The sequence below is a fragment of the Ictalurus punctatus genome, chromosome 2 (assembly GCF_001660625.3).
Source record: "Ictalurus punctatus breed USDA103 chromosome 2, Coco_2.0, whole genome shotgun sequence".
Taxonomy (NCBI): Eukaryota; Metazoa; Chordata; class Actinopteri; order Siluriformes; family Ictaluridae; genus Ictalurus; species Ictalurus punctatus.
In genome coordinates, this window is record NC_030417.2 from 25,226,998 (window position 1) to 25,248,961 (window position 21,964).

At 39.3% G+C, this 21,964-nt stretch overlaps 1 protein-coding gene across 1 annotated transcript in view; it reads left to right on the forward strand.

Annotated features, from left to right (window-relative positions):
* ntn1b (netrin 1b) overlaps window positions 1–21,964 on the forward strand; it is a 55,596-nt gene that overhangs the window by 4,101 nt on the left and 29,531 nt on the right. Inside the window, exon 2 of the mRNA XM_017461631.3 lies at window positions 20,035–20,223. Within this exon, the coding sequence (XP_017317120.1) occupies window positions 20,035–20,223 (189 nt within the window). The remainder of the gene's footprint in view (window positions 1–20,034; window positions 20,224–21,964) is intronic.

Consider the following 21,964-nt stretch of genomic DNA (forward strand, 5'->3'; position numbering starts at 1 on the left):
ACTGTTTCCCCTGTGTTCTGAAAAGCTCGTATTTTTAGCCATGTAAGCAATCAAATGTAGTTTGCTTGGTTTTTAGAGTTTATAGGTTTTTATAAGTATTTATCCCAGAGCACTCTTGAATTATCGGATCTGATTCGTCAGATGGTGTTCATTCATTTTCTGTAACAGCATGTTGCCAGCTGTAACATTATTGCCAGCTGTAATTCGAATTAGGTTTATATTAATGTGCTCTGTCTAATTTGTTATAGCAAACAACTCATTCACCACTACCCCACCTTGTCGTGGATTATTTTCCTATAACAGTATGCCCTGTAGTGTTTTGTTCCTTATATAAACTATAATTGGATTTTTTTTGGAGCATACCTATGACAGCCATTGTGATTATTATTATCCTAAAGTTGATTTTAAAAATGGACTGTAAGATTATAACTTTTAGCTTTTTATTACCTATAGAGTTTTTCCCACCTGCAACTATACCCGAATTGATATCCATGATTAAATTGACCTCTTTTGTATCTGTTCTTTGTGCTATTATATTTGATATTACAGTCTCAGCAGTCAGTAGAGCAAATACCACCAGCATAGCTCACCATCTCATAGACATGTTTGTAGGAGACAGGTCATTCAGTGAACGGCACTCTGTCTGTATACACACTATCAGTGCCAGAATGAGGGACAATCAGCCAACTACATCACACACATGCCTGGCTCAACCTGTATGCTTTCTTAGCTTACCACCCTGGGGTAAATAGACCTACAGGCGCCTTTGTGCCTGATAAATTTGTCCCTCGGTCTTGCACAAAGGAAAATCATTTATCCCATACAGAGACCATATCTGTCAGCCTCCATATGAGATCAGAGAGGAGGAAAATAGCACTAATTTGCAATGATATAAGCATGATATAAGATTTTCTGAACCCGTTCTCTCAGAAAAACTCTGGGCCTGAGCATCCTTATCGTCATGTTTATTTGAGAGGACGTTTGGTTACCATCAACTTAAACAGAAGTCTCCCTCCATGTGCACAAACTTGTCCACAGCAAGCAGTGGAGTTTTGAAGGACCCGTGATTATATCAGTAGCAAATTGGCTTTTCTCCCAGTCAAACCAGCATTGTGCTCAGTGCAGAGGCCTAAAAATAGACACCAGGCACGGTGGTCTTCAGATTTTGTCTTTTTTTTTTTTTTGCCATTGTAAACTCTTAATTGGCATTAATCCACAGTTGTTCTGCTTGTAGGCTGCGGTTATAGTGAAGTACTCCACTGTTTTGTAAAAGGAAAAAATGCACAAATGATACTTATATAATTGAAAATGAATGCATTTGGGGGAATACAACCTATTCATTTCTCAGGCGTTCAGAAACTGCAGTTTGTGTGGATGTAAACTGAACCAGTGCGCTTAATTTATTGAAGTAACTGAAACGTGAGGGGTTTCTACTAAATCTGGATCGTCACGTTGGGAATTGTGGGTCTGCAGAGCATCTGTGGGTTTCATCGTGCTGATATTGGATCGTGAGGCGGCTGAAAGAATTTTGCAAAAAGATGACATCAGGACCACGTGGATCCGAAACTCTCCAGCAAAGCAGCTTTGCACTGCCAGACATTAAATTTAGTGCAGTCCTTTGTGTGTTTCTGTGTGTATTTGCACGTGGACAGTAAGCTATCAGTATTAAATTTACAGATGTCTTATGGCATATTCACAAATTGCATGCATTACAACAGCAAATCTTTTCTTTTCTTTTCTTTTTTTTTTATCTTAAAGCTGCTGCCTGTAGTTTTATGGTGTAATCACAATACGCTCTACGAGACTGAAAGTTCATTTCGTAAAGATTTGCAGTGGAAGTGTATTTTCTGCCCGACAACGTGGCTCAAAAAAAAAAAATCTTTCAGCATTGCATAAAAACAGGAAATGAAATTTAGCAAATTGACAGAAAAATGCCTCCCTGTCATCCCTGAACACTGTCTCGACATGAAAAGAAAATGGGCCCATATGAAGGTGGGGGCACAAAAATGAAAACAAACACGCAGCAGAGAAAAAAGGGTAAGTAGGAGGAATGAGAGGAAGAGAGAGAGAGAGAGAGAGAGTCAAACACTTTGAGTTGTTAATCGGAAGCAGGTGGCTTTCTGGTCAGCATTTTGGGGTGCAAATTCTGACACAGGTTTGGCGATTCTTGGCCACATGGATATTTAGACACCTACTAATACCCCATCAAGCCTTCACTGCCAGCAAAGACTGTTCACTGACTTCCTGGCAGAGGGGCACAGGGCGAGTGATCCAGCCACTGGAGAACATGAGCACATTAGCAGGCTAAGGGAGAAAACATGTACTCAGAGTTTGGGGTACTGAGAGCTTGAATGGCTGAGACAGCTATAATACTGCAAGCTGACACTTAAATATACAAGACAGCTACAAGGTTTTCAGCGAGGACCTTTCTCTGTGTTTCTATTTTGTTGCAAATGGGGCACTGAATAAAGTGCATTGGACTGTGTTTTTAAATGTAAACAAAAAAAAAAGTCTGTATTTCTAGGCTAACCACAGGCTTTGTTTTACAATTCAGCATCGCCATAATATTGATTTAGAAGGAGCTGTTTACCATCACTAAGCTCTGAGCCTGAGAACACAGGGAAAATATAAGGAGGGGGGAAAAATGCAAAAGAGATGTATTTCGGGATTTCCAAATCTAAACCCAGGTGGAACGGACAGTCCTCTGGGCAAAAAGCTGCGTGTTTTTGCGATTTTGTTTTGCTGAGCTCATAATTCAACACAGACATGACTTACAAGCCAAAGTAAGCCAAACGTCTGTGCTGCGTCTTTAAGAGCGATCCTGCTTTTTTAAGTGCGGTCAGGAGGGATGGTCCATGTCTTTCCGGAGTGATGTATGAGTTTTACACTTTTACGTTTGAAGTTGTTTAGTTGTGAAATACTTGCGATCAGTCTGTATTCTGTATTGTGTGTGAGATTTTTCAAGAACTTTATCTGGCTGGTCACGGTGTCCTGCATTCAACAGATTCTTCTCGTGAAAAAGTATTGTGTTGCTTGTCCTTTGTCAGGTATCAATTGCGATAAAGTTTATATTTTTGAACATGTAAAATCCTACCAGCACAAAAGGAATGAGCATGGCACACCTTTGGGTTGATTGTGAAGACAGATTAAATAACGCACATTAGGGAAACGGCAGCCAGTCATAAAGGTGGTGTGGGGGTCTGGGAAAACCCTTCGGATGTCTGTGAGGCTGAATTCTTGGAAACAACAAAAAAATGATGAAAATCATTTCTTAAGATTTTTCTGTCAATAATATACTTTGACTCTCTATTTTAAGAAAACATAATTATATGTCTTTTACTGAAAATTTTTCAGTTCAGAACTATAACTAGTAGAATATATCAAAATTTGACCACGAGAAGGGTTTTCCCAGGCAACCACTTGAATGGCGTGGACACGCAGGGAACAGAACTGACAATCCTGTCAGTATTTTTCCTCGATATGTGCTGATATGTGGTTCTATATATAAAAGTGCTTGTTGGACTTTCCGAGATATATTACGCACACTTCCGGTGGTATAAGTAGAGTTAAGTGACACATTTCCTTTGGGCTCCTAAGACAACCACAACATTGGGGTTTTGTGGTAAATAGGTTTATGTGAGAAAAATGAAAGAGATGATTCATGCTGACTTCTGTGCTTAGAAATGTATTCATTGTATCTGGTGATCTGGTGCTGTTTCTTTCTCTCACTTTCTCTGTGTGTGTGTGTGTGTGTGTGTGTGTTAGTGATAGTCGTATGGCTGCTGATAGGACCACCCTGCGTGAGTGTGGGTTTGTGTGCCTGCTAGTGCAAAAAGAAGACTGGGAAATGATTAATGGTTAAGTGAGCTGACATATTTCATGCACGGACATGCACAATCACACACACACACACACACACACACACACAAGCTTGAGTGCGCACACACATAGTACACACTTCATCACTCTCCTCAACACCACGGACCTCTTGCTGGGTCTCCTGCTGTGTTCCCAACCGCTTTTGCCAGAGACAATATACACACACATCCATACACAGCACATGCACATAGTGTATATACTGAGATTTCTATATTAATGCCATCAGCTCAGGACCTTGAATACAGTAAAAAAAAAATGTGGGTATTGGGTGACAGTTGTGACAGTTAAAAATAGAGTTAACAAGTGGACACAAAATCGAAACATAAATTAAACTTCACGCATCAAGGATTTAAAAGTGTAATCTGAATTTAGCACTAGAGCACCATTAGGAATTTATAAACACAGGGCTGTATGCAGTAAATACACACAATAAACTGTGAAATGCCATTTGAATGATGGCCACTCGTCCAGAGAGGCAGGTTTGGCAGAGCACAGCCATATGCATCTTCATGCAACTCCATATATTTTGAGAGAGTAACCATTAAAAATGTTGCTGTTTGACAGATATAAGCAGATGTTCCATTGAATTGCTCGCATTTCTAGATGTAGTGCAATTATGGCGAAGCGAACGCCGCACCCCTTTTAGCTCAGAAGAGTTATTATTGCACCTAGCGGTCAAAAATGGGAACAACTGCTTACAGGCCCATTGGGGCAGGAATCACACTGCCCTATGCTTACTGTATGAAGGCTTTGTTTAATGTTGGGGGGTGGGGAGGAACGGGAGAACAGTTGATTTACCACTTCTGTGTTCATCTCGCATGCTTTAATCATGGTGCGGGGAATCACACTTGCTATATCAAACATGGTTGTATTTATTTATTTAAAAAAATCAATTTGAACAAGTTGTCAATATGAACAATGGTACTTTTAAGATTAATCTACACTCTTCTAGCTGGGTCATGAGCTGCTCCTGTATTTAAAAACAATATTAATGCATCTTTAATAGACGACGTGTCATCTGTCTACAATATAATCACTGTCCAAAAACAGTTTTCACGAGAGTGCAAGTAGTACATGTTTACCGGAAACCTCAACAATCTGTTTTTATTTCATTCGTCTCATTTGCATTGTATCCTACTAGACCAAACCTTACATATATATATTTTTTTTATTATTATTATTTTTTAAAAATATCTATTGCTTTATGCTTCCTCATTTTGCAACTGACATGTATGTATTGGACATAAGTCATTAACTAATCTAAACTTGCCAGCTCTGAATATTGCCCACACACAGTTTTTAAGCAGTAGATATATTAGGGTATGACATTTGTCTCTCACTAGAGTACAGTGAAAGACAGTAGATGTTATCATCTTGAGAATTTCTTCATTCCTGTTGCTCAGCGCAGAAAACTCCACCAAGTGTGCATGAGCCAAACCGATGGTGGGAGATCAGTGAAGCATGAGCAGTGAGTCCAGTGGGTGTTCCTGCACATCTCTATTTACTGACAGTTTTACTGGCTGTGGAGGAGATGATTAAGAGACAGTGACTCTTCCATGCATCATAGAATGTAAATCCTGTCCCATATCGGAGTTTTCCTTTTAGATGGAAACATTTGGTCAAAGGTTATTTCAGCTTGTATATGTACACTGTTGTAAAAAAAAAAGAAAGAAAAGAAAAAAAGGGGGTTATTTAAAGGGTTCATTGGATAATTAAAGGTTCTAGGCTACTAAAACAAAGGGTTCTACTTGGAACCCTTTGTGATTTGGAAACACTGTTATAAGGTTCTACGTTCTCTAAGAGTGTGTATATACAGTCAGTCAGGTTACGGTCTTTGCCTCATAGCACTTATTTTCCATTTAAATCAAAATGTTCTATTTAAATCAAAAGTAGAAAAGATAGTAAAAATGATTTTTTCCAACTTGATTTTCTTGAACAAAAAGAAATAAATGAATGCGTTTGTTTTTCAGCTCTTGTCATCTTCCGTCTATAGTTTATATGCACTCACACCTGCAAATAGAAGCATCCTCAAATGAAGGAAGAGATATTATTTACATTGCATAATATTATGAGTAAATAATGCAATTCTGTTGTCCTAAAAATCACAATAGATATAATGGGTCAATGAAATGTCAAGTTGAATTCTTAACTTAATGTGCTTGCTTTGCATTTACCTTTCTTTCATACACTATATACATATGAGCATGGGATTTTCTGCATCCATGATATATACATAAATCTTTACTTTGTAATGCATTACCTTTAATTGAACTGATCTGTAACTGATCTTCCAAATGCGAGTGTTACAGTGGCTCAACAAGTAGCGTTGACACCTCACCTCATTCTTTGGCTACACTAAATTGCCCCTAGGTGTGAATGAGTTTGTGGTGGACTGGCATTCCATCCAGGGTGTATTTCTGTCTCACAGCCAGTGTTTCCATGTGCTCCAGATCTGACCAGGACGAAGTGCTTACTGAAGATCAATAAAAAAAAATTATCTTTACAATACAAAACTCAGCTAACACTGATTCAGATATTATTCCCTAATCTCTTGTCATAATTTTCATAAAATTGCTTCACTGAAGAACTCAATAAGTATCTGGTAACTAATTAGTCTACCAGAAAGTCCAGAGACACTTGATGGGTTTGATTTTGGAGAGAAGACAGCAGGACCGCTTGAGAGGAGGTCCATGAGGAAGACAGAGAGAACTTCACTTTGTTCCCAGAAGACTTGTAAATATCACTGCCTGTGTCGGTTTTAGAAGCAGGGGATCCATTCATCTCCTGAAGGCAGTGTGGCTGGCAGTATGGTGTGTGTGTGTGTGTGTGTGTGTGTGTGTGTGTGTGTGTGTGTGTGTGTGTGTGTGTGTGTGTGAGTGTGTGTGTAAGACTTTAATCCTGGCTCACTCTAATAAAGTCTAGACACATCAAGTCATCAGCTGGGCTACTGTGATTTCTTGGTCAAAGCCATGAACTTTGCTCATCTAACTTAGCAATAAAACCTTTTCATTGTAACCAGTGCACCAGCAACAAATCATACATATGATTTTATACTCAACATTCAGTATGTTAGGAACACCTGTACACTTGCGCGTTAATGCAATATTCAGTTAGCCGATCATGTGGTGGCAGCAGAATAGACAAAATCATGCAGATACAGGTGAAGAGCTTCAGTTAAAGTTCACATCAAACACAGAATGGGGAAAAATGTGATCTCAGTAACTTTGACAAGGGCATGCTTGTTGGTAGAAAGATCGGCTGCTTTGAGTATTTCAGAAACGGCTGAGCTCTTGGGATTATCATGCACAACAGTCTCTAGAGTTCACACAGTGGTGAACCCCCCCCCCCCCCCCTTCCAAAAAAAAAAAAAAATTCAGCATTCAGTTCTTGATTAGGGAAATCACAGGAGAATGGTCTGACTTGTTTGAGCTGACAGGAAGGCTACGGTAACTCAAATAACCACTTTTTATAACCGTGGTGTGCAGAAAAGCATCCCAGAATACAAAACATGCTGAACCATGTTGAGGTGGATAGGCTACAACAGCAGAAGCCCACACCAGGATCCACTCCTTTCAGCCAAGTACAGGAATCACGCTACAGTGGGAGCAGACTCATCGAACTGTTGAAGATTGGAAAAAGACCAGGTGACATTTTTCCAATATTCAACTGGCCAGTTTCAACAAACCTTTGCCCAGTGTAGCATTAGATTCTTTACATAGTGTATTTAATTGTGTTTTCTTGTGTGTATGTGCACCAAAAGTGATGTAAGTGGTGTGATGGATAGAACACCAGTAATAAACCTTATTGGAGACTTCACTTTTATATAATGAGAGCTTTTGTTGTCTGGATGCCAAGCTTCCTTGGATAGCAGTGCTCAGATATTCCTTTTTTTTTTTTTTTTTTTTACATTTGCATACAGTATGACCTGTTGACAATCCTACACAGGCTTAGACCAGCATTTAGCCCAGAGTTCCAGTTTTGTGTTTCTTCAGCGTTATAACCAAACTAATATGTCAAATCAATAAAATCACGGGCCACAAGTGTTTTCTCGGAAACACATTATATAGGAAACTCAAAAAGTTAGATCAATCACAAGTGTTTGTGTGAAATAAATTACTCCGCTAACATAAGTGGCTCAAAATAAAAAGCCAGGTCTTTTGTTGGATGGTGTTTAGGGTATTTAATGAGCTCTTAAACTGTTCAGTTTGTTGGATTCTTTAAAAAAAAACCTCAGAGTAAAACTTATGAAGCTAAGAACCCTTAACTATTCAAAGAACAAAGCTTGCAATGCTATATAGTACAATAGTTAGCTAAGAAATAATACAAAACACCTTGAAATGTCCAGAACTATTTTCAGAATATGTTGAAAAAGTGAAATGTGGAGTTGATTTACTCATTGGAGTGTCTATATCAGTTATATTAAAGGTCTAATAATTTGTGCTCATTGGCTAAGGTAGTAGTTAGCTTAAAGCTGTTTCCAGGCACAACTCAGTTTTGGCTTGCAACAGGAAGTTCTCACCCTCTTCCTGTCCTGCCCAGTTGCTGAAAGCCACCTAGCTACAAGGCTGTTTGGGACTGTTATGGGAGATATGTGGCAAAAAGGAAAAAAACAACAACACAAATATGGAGTTATACAATAGTCCCCTTGCTTTCTTTATACAATTCTCCTTCCACACTTTCATCTGCACACACTTTCATCTACCAATTAGTCATTTTTTAATTTGCCATAAAAATGACTTACATTACCTTTGAAACTTCAGAGGAAACTTGCTCTCCTCCTCGCTGTTGCAGAGAAGATTCATATCACGAGGAGGGATTTAACTCGGTTATATATGACATTCCTGTGACAAGCTTGGCGAAAAGGTACAATAAAGACGCCACACTGAGGATGGATGGTCACCTGGTGTTAGTAATTTACAACTCGTTCGTTTCCTGTTGCACTCCCCGTCCGCTGTAGGCTAGACTGCAGCCAGTGCGTGTGGCACATCAGCGGGGAAATGCTGGAACTTAGCCCACTGTCGCTCCTCATGCTGAGCGTCAGAAAAACACCTCCAGCCAGGCTAAGTGCTTACTTACTGTTAGCCTAGTGAACATGATGGAGACCCTCAAGAACTACTGGTTTCTGTAATTCTAGAACCTTTCAGAACTAGCTATAATGTCCAGTAAGCTTTCTTGTCATAATACAGTGCAGGGTTAAATATTATATACACATTCACTGGCTACTTTAATAGAAATAGATTCTCCTGCTCATTCATGCAATTATCCATTCAGCCAATCATGTGTCAGGAGTGCAATGCATAAAATCATGTAGATACAGGTTAAGAGCTTTAGTTAATGTTCATGTCAAACACAACCAGTGAGTGGCAGTTCTGTCTGTGGAAATGCCTTGTTGATGAGAGAGGTCAGAGGAAAATGGCCAGTCTAGTCTGAGCTGACAGGAAGGCTATGGTAGCTCAAATAATCACTCTTTACGACCGTGAGTAGAAAAGCATCTCAGAATGCACAAGATGTCAAACCTTTAGTCAGATGGACTGCAACCCCAAAAGATCGCATCGAGTTCCAATCCTGTCAGCCAAGAATGGGAATTTGAGGCTACAATGGGCATCGAAGCTAGACAGGTAAAGGTTGGAAAAACATCATCTGGTCTTTTTCCAAACTTTAACTTTCAGTATATACACAAAGTGACAAGATTTAAAATGGAATGGACAATTGTAAGGTTAAAAGTTCTGTCAGTGTTCAACAATATTTTTAGTCCAGAATTTTTTGTAAGAACCTCTCACTGACAGTACAATTTAGTCTCAGATTAGTCTTATCCGGGGATGGAGAACAAGACTTTTCTGAGGTAAGTCGCAAGCCAAAATGAAGTGCAAAATGAACACACTAGCCCAAGAAAATAACTCTGTGGCACATCACCCTGGCTTCTCTTCCAGCCCTTACTAGTCCAATGTGGTTCTTAATTGAATTGCCTCTGGCTTAACTCTGCCAATAAAAGCAAATGGTTCAATTTAACCTCTGAATTCCCACTAGCTCCTAATATGCAGAAGAGCCTCACACTTCATTCCGAAGTGTAGCTGAAGCATATAAGGCCCTCTGCACCAAACGAGCCCCTGCAACCACCCAAGTCAAATTCACGTCTAGTAAACCTTACCAAAGAAGCCCTTCCCAGCTGCAAAGGTCACGTTCCAATAAAGCAGCATCAATGAGGCTTCTTATTGCCCTTCAGGGGTTGTAAATCTCTTCTAGAATGAGAGAACAAGGCTGGAGGTGTCATGGACTAATGACACCTGCAGCAGAGACAAGTCAGTCCACCACCATGTCCACTAGCCCCCAGTATGCCTCTATAATGCGTCACTTATGGCGTAGGTGAAACAGAGGGAAATTCCTATTTACAGATCATTGGAGTGCTGAGCTCTGAACATGGTGATGTAGTCTGGCTGTAGAAAAATGGAGCTTACAGGCCCACACATCTGCAGACTGGCCTGTCAAAGGACTGATTTACTCCGGGCCGTAGAGAAGCAGGAATGCAGGCTGGGAAAGGAAGAGCCTTTGCTGTGCCCCTGCACCCCTCCTCAGGTCCAGATCTTATTTATGACCTGTCCATTCATGCAAAATTCTGCAGCATCTGAATTTGCCCAGTGCATTAAGTAGCGTATCAGGTCATTTAAATACTGTGTGCAGATGTGACCATTTTGTAGCAAATATTTTTGATATTACCTTGAACGTCAGGTTGTACAGTGTCCACTAACAGTTGGAAGGTCATTTGCTCTAAGGTTCAAATTTAGCGTATAAAGCAAGAGTAGATTCACGATCAGCTTCAACATCTTCTTATTAAGAATTTTGCTGATCCAAGCTCAGCCCTTTTGTATCTGAGTATCTTGTGAACGGAAACATTTAAGAGGAGTTTATACACACTTAGAAACAAGAGTTCCTCAAGGGACCTTTGTATAATTAACAGTAAAAAGATTTTAGTTGAAAGCTTCTTTGATTGGGAAAACACACTGTTGTCGGGCACTGTTTTATCCTAGAATCTTTAAAGGTTTTACCAGAGGGGGATGCTGAAGAACCCAATTCTAGCGTTAACTTCTTTTTTTGTTTAGTAATTTCAAAACCTTTCTATATATAAATATTTTTAGGGGGACCCTCAGTCCAGCTCTATATAATCACACCCTGTAAAGCTTATGTCCTTACTACTTTCAATGCACCTGATCCAGCTTATTAGCTTATTATCAAACCTTTTGTGATCTGAATCAAAAAGTGTTTCTAGAGAAAGGATTGGAGAAGGCAAAATACACACACACACACGCATATATATATATATATATATATATATATATATATATATATATATATATATATATATATATATATATATGCATGTGTGTGTTTATATATATATATATATATATATATATATATATATATATATATATATATACGTGTGTGTGTGTGTGCGTGTGTGTATATATATATATATATGTACAAATACATATATACATTTGTGTTTTTTCTGTTAAGGAGCAGAAAATAATAATGTAATGGCAGGTCTTTCTTACACACATCCATTTGTTTATTTCTGGTAACCTCACAGGAACTGAGGAAGAAAATTTAATTGGAAAATGTATAGCCTATCACCATTCCATATTGGCCTTAGTTAAGAGAAAGCAAATTGCTCTTACTGTAGGTATTTATATCTTTTTGCATATCACTATACCACAGAACAAACTCATTGTGTCAATGTGTAATGTAAGTAAAGAGGAAACGACTACAGAGCTTTTGGAGAAGCTGCGGAAAATGACACGGCCTCTGAACTCAATGAGGCATTAAACTGTCTCTTTGGGCCATTCTCAAAATTTAAATGGCATGACAAATGAAGTAGTGAGTAGTGGTATTAAACCTACTATTACCTCAGAATGCTTAATGATGATCGGTTTCCAGGCGTACTACTTTTGTTCACGCTCTCTTAAAAATGCAACTTAATCAGGTTCCTCTTTACGATTCACAGTTATTCTTGAAGTAAGACTAAACAAGCTGCGAAGAAAATGCTATAACCTGCGCAAATACATCTTAGATGAGCTCATCAGAGAGATAAATTATAGTGATTAACACCAGCATTGTGTTACTTTCCCGAGGCAAGAGTTTGAAAGATTAATTTTGTTTATGTATCCAATGAAATGTTGAGAAATGAATACACAACTGTGATCCTGAGATAATCCCTGTTGAACCATGTGCAAAAAGTAAGCAAAGGGATAATAAGTTTCACTTGCCTGCACATGTCCAGGAATGACACTTTTACAACTGTTTCTTGTAAGAAACAGGGAGGAAAAAAATCTTCAGGTAGTCTCCCTCCACCCCTGTCTTTGGGTAAACCTCAGTCTGGTTTCCGAGTAATTGTATTTGTTGAGATGTTGCATCTCACTTTCTCTAGGCAACTCTGGCGTTTACGAGCGGTTACTCATACAAAACCAGGGAGGTCTGATTGCTCAGCTAATTGGTGTCGGCAAGAGATCACAGAGCGGGCCTCATAAAATCCAATGCCCCTCTACCCCATTACATCACGGCACACTGGGCCAGGCGAGGAACAAACCTCTCAGACTGCTATTGCTGGTTTTAGAAAGATGTCGAAACTCAGCATATTATGACCTAGTTGTAGTATCAGGAAACAGGAGCATCTTAAGGACTTTTGCCACTAAGCTTTGTCTGCTCTCAAGTGTTCATCTATCAAAAGGAACACAAACAGATCTTCATCTTCTTGTTGCTAAAACATTCAGTTAGAGGCGCTTCCTTGTTCATTAGCCTTTCTTATCTTTTAAACTTTAATCCTGTCTCCCAGCACAAAATGCACTCTGGTTAGTGCAGGACAGGTAGTAAAACGGGCTAGAAATCAGATTAGGGATTGATCATTTAACCTTTGAAGGCAACGCTACTGCGGTATATCCCCAAAGGCTATAGGAGTACTGTATACCTTGTGTTAGCTATACTAAAGAGATTCACAGCTTTGCTCTTATCCCTGTCACCTTCAGGGATTTTTAACAGCAAGCTGAAACAGAGCAACCACACTGGCAGGGTTTAATGAAACTGTTGTCATCACTGACTAGAGTAATGAGGGATTCAGGATAAGGTGCACACTGTAAAACGCAGCAGTTCAGGACATTTAATTAAATTCTAATGAGGCGTTTAATTATCAACGCTTTCTAGGTAAGTGGCAGCTTGTGATCTAGTTATAAGTACGTCTATCAACAAGACCTGTAGATAGTAATATTACAGTCGAATATAAGGTACAGCTTTATAGTGGACACACACAAAAAATCTGCATCTTGAGTGTGATCCCTCCACATCCCGTATTACCATATTACTTAATCACTCATCCCTCCTAAGAGTGGATCAAGTATAAACAGAAAGAAAATCCCTTCATCTATCACAACCACATTCTCTTCATCTTTAATTGTTTCATAAAATGCCAAGGTGATGCTGCGCCAAATGCATGTCCATGAAAAAAAAAATTCAAATAAATCAGTCTACTCACAGCTAGCCAATATGTTTCTTTTTACAATCGCCATCCAAAGCATTCCAGAAAGTAAGGGAAATTAATTGTGTTGATGTCACCCTGCGCAAGCTGTTGTTGTAATTCCCGCTGCCAAAGAAGCAGCAGCTGCTTTGGAAATGTGTTGACAGTGTCTGAAGTTATAAAGAGCATCCAAATGTTTCACAAATTTTTCATCTTACATCAATACTGTTGTTGTTGTTGTTTTTTGGATTATTATTTGACTCACTCTCAGGGTTGTTATTTGAATTGCCGTTAAATGTCTCTCCATAAAAAAATAAAAATAAACAATAATCAGCCTGTGCAAGAATGCATGTCATCACTTACTACTTAAAATATAATGATTGTTGACTTGCCTATGTGTATTCCGAAGTACTACACAGTGTTGATGATTTAATGTGTGCTCTCTCAGAATTTAAATAGATGCATCACCCACATAGTACTCTTGAGTTATATTATGCAAGTCATACAAGTGCCCTGTGTGGGCTTCAGAATAATGTTTCTAATAAAGTTCTGCTTTCATCATTTATTTATTTTTATTCTTCAGTCATACTGGTTTATTAGTCAAACTTCTCTGCGCACCTGCATTTGTTTTACACATGATACTGATACCAAACCTTTTGACAGCCTGCCACACTCGTGCAATTTACCGTATTCTTATTCAAGCAGGGAAATTCAGAGATGCACCCCAGACAGGGACACTGAGACAGGGCCAGACAAGATCTCACCTGCCAGCTGAACCAGACATAGCACAGTCTCACCCAAACCCCCTCCCTTAACCGAACTCCAAATACAGGGGAGATTTGTGGCACTAAAACTGCTTACAGTAAGCACACCAACGTATCTAAAAAGTGATAAAAAGCAAACAGATTTTGAAATTGCTATGCGATTAGGCATTGCAACAGAGTGAAAGTGCGCTCCAGGATGCGAGAAAGTGTTTCTGACACAAGTGTTAATCCAGCAAGAATTGAAATGTCAGTCTCTCACATCGTAGTGTGTCAAGAAGATGAGCGCTTTGCTTAACTTGGCACTCACCACACGACCATAATGGGCCAACGGTAATTATGGACTTCAGGCAGTGAGAGGTTAATTGATCTGGGATAAACAGCTATTTCGGAGGAATGCCTTTCTTTGCCCAAACTTTTGGTGAGAGACTTTTGTCTGTCTATGTCTGAATCAGAGAACACCTGTAGGTGTAATAGGATCCAGATACAGCGATAAATATTTACATTAATTTGTGAGACACGTTTGTCTGTGTGACTTGCATCTCAGCCAGTATATAATCCAATCATATGCTTTGCTTGTAGATTTGATAGTAATGCAAGTGCTTTAGAGCAGTGGGGTCTGGGAACCAGGGCTTTGTGAGGCATAGTCAAGGGCTCTGTGATTTTTTTTTATTGAGTTAAAGTGGTGGAAATCACAACCCACAATCACCATATAGCTTAATAACTTACAGTTATTAGTCAGTTTAACTGGTCAATTAAATTAAACGGGTTTCAATTTTACTGTACATTAATAACTGACAAAACATGCAGGTCTATAAATAATGACAAATGGACCTGTTGTGATCTGCTAGTGGAACATTTAGGAATAAAAAGCTCTATGGCTCCAATAATTAGATAGAATATTATTGAACACATTTGAATAGTTTACAAAAGAAATGTGTGCTCTGGGGGTTTGTGGATTTATATTTTCTTTAACAGCTAAAGGATGAGGATAAAAAAAAATGTTAGAGCTGCTGTTTTAGAAAAAAAACTAAATCCATACAATACAAAAGCCGATACAAAAACAAAATAGTCCGTGCTCTTTGGGTGGGAGGGACAGCAATCTCTCTCTCCTGTCAATCCTAGTGACACTAACAAATCAGGGCTGTCTATGAACTCAAGTGGGTGTGGAATAGAGCATATAGTGCTTTCCTATGTCCTGTGATGCAGCATGAGCAGCAGTTCAAAAAGATGCCGTTGCTGACTTCATGTGTCTCGGAGGAAGCACATTAGCCTTCACCTTCCCTGGGTGGTAGCTGTCGTGTGATATGGGAGAGCTGACTGGTGGGTGGGATTTGCCAGAAGACCAAATTGGAGAGGAAAAGGGGGTGGAGTGGGGGGTTGGAGGTTGCGCAAAAAAAGAAAGAAAAACTAAAAAGATTCAAGTGCAAGATCTTTGTAGCAAGAACATATGTGAGCAGCAACTAAACCCAATGGTTATTGTAAACACTAGGGCATGGGAATATTAGTCATGGGGCAGAACTACAAATGTTACAACCATGAATGAAAATACTAGAGCAGTAAACATGAATAAACTAATTATTTTCAACATAAAAAAAAGATCACAGAGAACACTTGATGTGTACACAAAGGTTCTGTAGGACGTTCTGAGTCATCAGGACATTCTTGAAGGCTGTAAGTGAATCCACAGAACAATCTGAGCAGTTGATTGTATCATTGTCCAATCACAGGTGAAAACTTTTAGACTTCCATCACTACCTGTTGGAGGAGGTGGTGTCTACAGCAATGTTCACTTGAACACGCTAGTGATTGAGATGGACAATAGGCCCTGATGAATGTTGTGGGAGAGGTTGCATTGGTGTAAGATAACAACCAGGACTTGAACTTCATGTGCAGCAACTTTGGAGTGTGGCAATAGATGAAGAAGACTGTTAAATTTGTACGTTGCTGTCTATTTTGCTTTATTATATGGTGCATTGTTTTCCTCATTTGGATCACCTGAAGTTGTTCAACACTGTAAGCTGGTAGGGGGTGCAGTCCAGCAGTAGTTGATCCATGTGATAATGATAACCTGGATGAGGATCAGCACCATCTGATCTTTCTGTAGTTGGTAAAGTCACTGATTTTAAAAAATGTAAAACCATATGTCAGTTAACCAAAGAAAATGTCAATCAAATCTTTAAATAACTGTAAGGTTCAGCATTAAAAGTGGTATTGAAAGTGCCAAAATGTAAAATATGCTTACATTATAAATGCAATATTACAGACCAGCTGATTTCATATGATGTCAAAGATAATGGTTTGTTTGTTTGTTTTTTTCAAAAACCTTGGTGCCAGTAGCTGGAAGAATGTTGGCTTTCTATACCATACCATTATCTCATGTCAGAATGAAACTTAATCTGCTGAAAATTTTGGCGGTATTAGTTTATGTACATGCACATTAATATACATATAATAGAAAACTAATAAACACCGTCTGATCAGTCAAAATGGATTATTCAGTAGCACTGTGGTATAAGGAGAGAATTAAAAATGCCTGGTTGTCATGACAACGCCGGAATCAGTGTCTAACAACACTTCCCGGTACACAGCGCGGCCCCCAGACATCGCCGCCGAGAACTACAACAACCAGACTCTCTCACGTTCACACTCACCAGATTACTGATTACACACACCAGGTCTCACTTACCTGCACAGCAGCTCACTGTATAAACAGACTCTCAGTTCTTACAGTCTTTGCGAAGTATACTTTCTGTGTCTCGTTACCAGCCAATACCAAGCCGTTTATTCATTGCACGATATTTTAGTTTTGACCTCTGCTGCCATTTACGTTGTTGATCTTGCCTGCCCTAGCATATGTTGTTTGTTCATCGCCTGACCCTTGTTTGTTTTCTGACCATGATTTTGGATTGTTCAGTTTGCTTTCGTTTCATAAGGCATTCAGTACGTGCACTTGCATCCTCGTCCGCCTGCTGACACCGGTCTACCTGAAAAGCTAAAAAATAGAATAAACCTTATATGTGTATTTAATGGAGAGAGAGAAATAAAGTACATATTGAGGAAGTATGAAAGTTATATATGAAGTAAATAAATAAAAACCTGAACATAAAAACACCGGGTTTGCCTGAAGGTATAAATATGAACATTTACTCAGATTAAAAAGTGACTGACAATGTTCAACCTATTGACCTATTGAAGTTGATGTAAAAATGACTGTAAAGCAGAATTTGGATATAAGACTTGGTATTTGTAATTTGATTTTATTCACTAGCAGCAACAGAAACCTGCCAAAACTTAGACAAACACACTATGACACAGCAGTCAAAGTTTTTGAACTGGATATTTTACTCAGACTCGAGTAAAAACATCCGCCATCTCTGCCCCTGTGGTCATTCAGGGTTCTGTGACTCAAAGCTAAAAGCCCGGAGGGAGACATTTTTGGCCTGTTGCTCTAAATAGGGCTTATCAGAGCAGCAGCTTATCAGTGCTGAGAGACAATTAGCTGGCGATAAACAGCATTGCAGTGTAGTTGCAGTGTGTGAGAGATAGCACAGTCCTCATTAAGAAAGGCTCTGGCCAGCTGCTGTGATAATGCTTTAATAATCACTGTTTCCCTATTCTCACACACACACACACAAACACACAGGCGTATTAATATATTAAAACCCGTGTTCAACTCACTCAAATTGTGTTTAGCTTCTGCTTTTAAAATGGCTAACACAAACTTGAAGTTAATAAGACAGAAAATCTCGCATGTTATGTTACCAAGAAACCACAAAGCCTTTGGTCAAGACTTTCCCATTTTGGAAAACTTAAAGTTGCAGCTCTACCCATGAGTGTTACAAAGCTGACGACTCCTTACAAAAATGCTAAATAAACGCCCCATAACAGTAAATGTGACCCTGTCAATGATTACATTGTTTTTTAATCTGTTTGGAGCATATGGAGTGGTCACCAATACAAGTCCCTTTGTAGGTTGTTACTATAGAAACAATAGCATATAGAACGGAACCATTCTGACCGATCAGAACCGAGCTTTCAGTATAGTGTTGGTAAGTTTATACCGACTTTTAAGGCCCGCATCAGCTTTCTTTTATTCCAATAGTTGTAAAAACAAAGCCAGCACTTTACTTTTGTTCTGGTACATAGTGAGCCATTTTCTCATTTGCACAAAAAGCCTGAGAGTGGAACTGAATGGTGTCTAATATCAGAGGGCGAGACAAAGAGCGTAAGACAAAAGCCTGGATTTTGTATACTGTGGACGTGCTGAGTGGTCCAAGTGCTCGAGGTGTGTATGGATAAAAAAAAAAACTTGACAGCTGCCTCACACCTTCTTCCTGTGGGCATGTGTGTGTGTGCGTCTACGTTTTTATGCTTGTGTAATGACCCCCATGTGGTGAGTAACTGCTGCCTGCCTTCTGAAGCAGGTGTGAGTTGGACCAGAGCACTGTGTATTATATGGGCTGAACAGTGTGTTTTTGTGGCATGTAGCGTTTTAGTCTATCGCTTCCATCTTGGAGCAGTAACCTCAAAGCCAAAGTCACAGATGGAGAGGTTAAAAGAGAATGAGCCATGATGAGGGCCTTTCTCCTCCGCACCTGCACTCACACGAGTTGGTTCTGCGGCGTGAAAGACAGCCTCATAAATAATCACCGAAGCAGAACTACAAAAATGTGGAATTCTTTTCTGCAGAAACCGAGTCATTCTGGTTTCCCTTTTTTGAAAACGTTTCATATTATTGGTGATGTGCCTAAAACAGTTATCCGTAACATAATCGGAAAGATTGCACAGTCGTGTAACATACTGTGATTACATTTCAATACTTTTGAACGAATTTCCGTTTACGGGCCACGCACTGAATTATAAAAACTGGCCATATTTCCATCCGATGAATGGTTTCCTAGTAGAACACATGCTCGCTGTCTGTGCGCCATACGCCACGTTTCACTCGACTTTTTCTTTTGAGGGAAAATATGCCGCTAGGACATTTCTAAAATTTTGTCAAAACATCTCGCTAATCCAATCGCATCACAGCACAAGACTTTTACTTACAAATAGAGGGTAGGAATATTCTCGAATTAAACATGTTCAAAATGTAGAATATTCACCAAGTGTTGTAGTTTATTAAGTCATATTTATTAAGCATGTATTATATGAAGCAGTGATGTACTAGGTTACTGGAATATGGCTTTACTTAAAGGATATCAGAAACTTTCATTATAGCTTCCATAAAAGGTTGAGATCTCTAGGGGGGAAAAATCTCAATTTCATGTCTGACGTCAGTGGCTGGGAAAGTTCAAGGGTCAAATCCATGAGCAGGTGTCTGTGTATGTGTGTGTGTGTGTGTGAGAGAGAGAGAAAGAGAGAGAGAGAGAGAGAGAGAGAGAGAGCAAGAGACAGAGAAGGTAATATACTTGCTTCTTGTACTCCTGCCCATTCATTTTATGAAGCATTTGCCTTTTAATAAATTGCTGGAATGGATGAAATCCCAAAGATGCAGTGAAGTCATGAAAAATAACAGAGCTTATTCAGGACACCGGGATACGTCTCTATTCTTTCTACTCTCTCCTGTTGTTCTAGTCTTTATTGGGACCTGTGGAGCCAGTAGGAACTTTTCTCAGACCAGCTCACTGAAACATACGTTGAGAGGTGCGATTCATGCTGAAGCCTAGAAGGAATTATGAATTTTGGGCTAGCTGTACTATTTAGGGTTGTAAATCCTTGTTCGTAAACATTTCTCATTCAGTAGCTCTGTTATTATTCATTCAATGTAGCTTTGTACCTCATATTTGTGGAGAGATTTTCTTTCTTTCTTTTCTTTATGTACATATGCATCACCTGATATCACTTTAACATGTCCTCTTTTTTTGTCTCTTCTCTGTTCTTTAGCTTGTCACTGTAACCTGCACGCACGCCGCTGTCGGTTCAACATGGAGCTGTATAAGCTGTCAGGACGCAGGAGCGGAGGAGTTTGCCTCAACTGTAGACACAACACGGCCGGACGCCACTGTCACTACTGTAAAGAGGGCTACTACAGAGACATGACTAAGCCCATCTCACACAGACGCGCCTGCAAAGGTATGTAGAGAGGTTTTGCCAGCACCAATGCATATACATGTACCAGTTCAGTAAAGTAATTCCCAATAATGCATTCAGACAAACACCTGTGAATTTGTGCTTTTAGCATGGGAAGGCAAATATACTTTACACTTTATGTAATTTATACTGATAAAGCATTGAGAGCACTTGTTGAATGAGTGGGAAATATAGATACCAAATAGGGACAAATCTGTGGCAACAACAGACCTGCTGGGGACAGGACAAAATGGGGGGTGGTGGTGTCTTAAAGGAGGAGTTCAGCAAGCATCCAACTGTGACCAATATGACACAATCATGCTGCATCAAAAAGGTTCATTTACCTTTTTATTCTTTTATCCCAAACCACACTATAATGTAGCCTATATGCCTATATATAGACTGCAAGCGCATCTCAATCAGCTCCCTAGCACCCTAGGTCATGATTCAGTATATCGTGTACAGGTTCACTATACACTGAGACACTGACGACTGAATTTCCAGTGACATGACTACATACTCGCGTTATAAAATGTCACCACTGGTATTTATGAACAACAGGCAGGACCGAAATCTTTCCGACATTATATGTCATATAGATTTGTTAGCTTAATCACACGTGTTTCTGTCACGGTACTTCAGGCAGGATCGTAGGCTAGCTAGTGTATTTTTTTTTAAATCATTAAACACTTAAAAGCCATTAGACTCAAACAAACCATATGTAAAACATCAAATAAAGTTAAAAATCACTAACGTAAGTAATCATTTGAGAGCTAGAATAATGATAACAAGATACTTACGTTCGTAGATGAAGTTGGCTGAGGGTATGTCTGCCTTTTTTTTTTTTTGAGCTGAGAGGCTTCAGAAAATATGACGCCATTTCCAGTAAGGGAACATAGTGAGCATCGATGCTCCCTGGTTTTTTGCGGTGGTGTATTGTGTAATTTTTTTAGGGAGCAAACATTCCCGTGCACTGGAATTATTTTGTGATTGAGACAGCCCTTAAAATGGCCGACTCCCTGATTACTGAACAAGGTAGCTGAATGAGATGCACCCTGTGTCTCATTAAGCATATGAGAGTACTAAATAGTATGTTTGAGTATGATTGCACTGGCAGCACTGGTTGGTAGTGTGCTAATTTGACATGTTGTTTAGCACGGTATATGTGGTTTGAGACACAATGCAAGGGGTGATATAATCACTTGTGATTGGTGGAATATACACTAGATCTCATACTCTAGTGTAGAGAGAGCAAGAGAGATAGAGAGAGAGAGAGAGAGAGAGAGACAGAGAGACAGGCACAATGACATGGCTAGAACATTTTATCTTCTTCAACAAATGCAATGCATTCAGAATGAGACTTGAGCAGACATTTTAATGCCCAGTTGACAATACCAAGGGGACACCAGACAACATCGACAGACCTAACCAGACTGTCCAGTCCAAAAACTGAACACCTGGTAATCCTCACTCCAAGCATAAGCTAGTTAAAGACTGAAGCTAACAGTTTAGCTAGCTAGCATGACTTTTGTAAAAACAGTGTATGTAAAGTCAGAATCACACAAACTGACAAGAATATCAGCATATCCCTCAGATGTGTTGGAAAATGACTAAGAAAAGACTCATATTTAAACTCTCACTCTAATTACTCATAGCATTGCCTGTTAATACTACTTCTATGATACTATACCGAAAATCAGTATAACAGTATCATACAAAAGTGAGTACACCCCTCACATTTTTG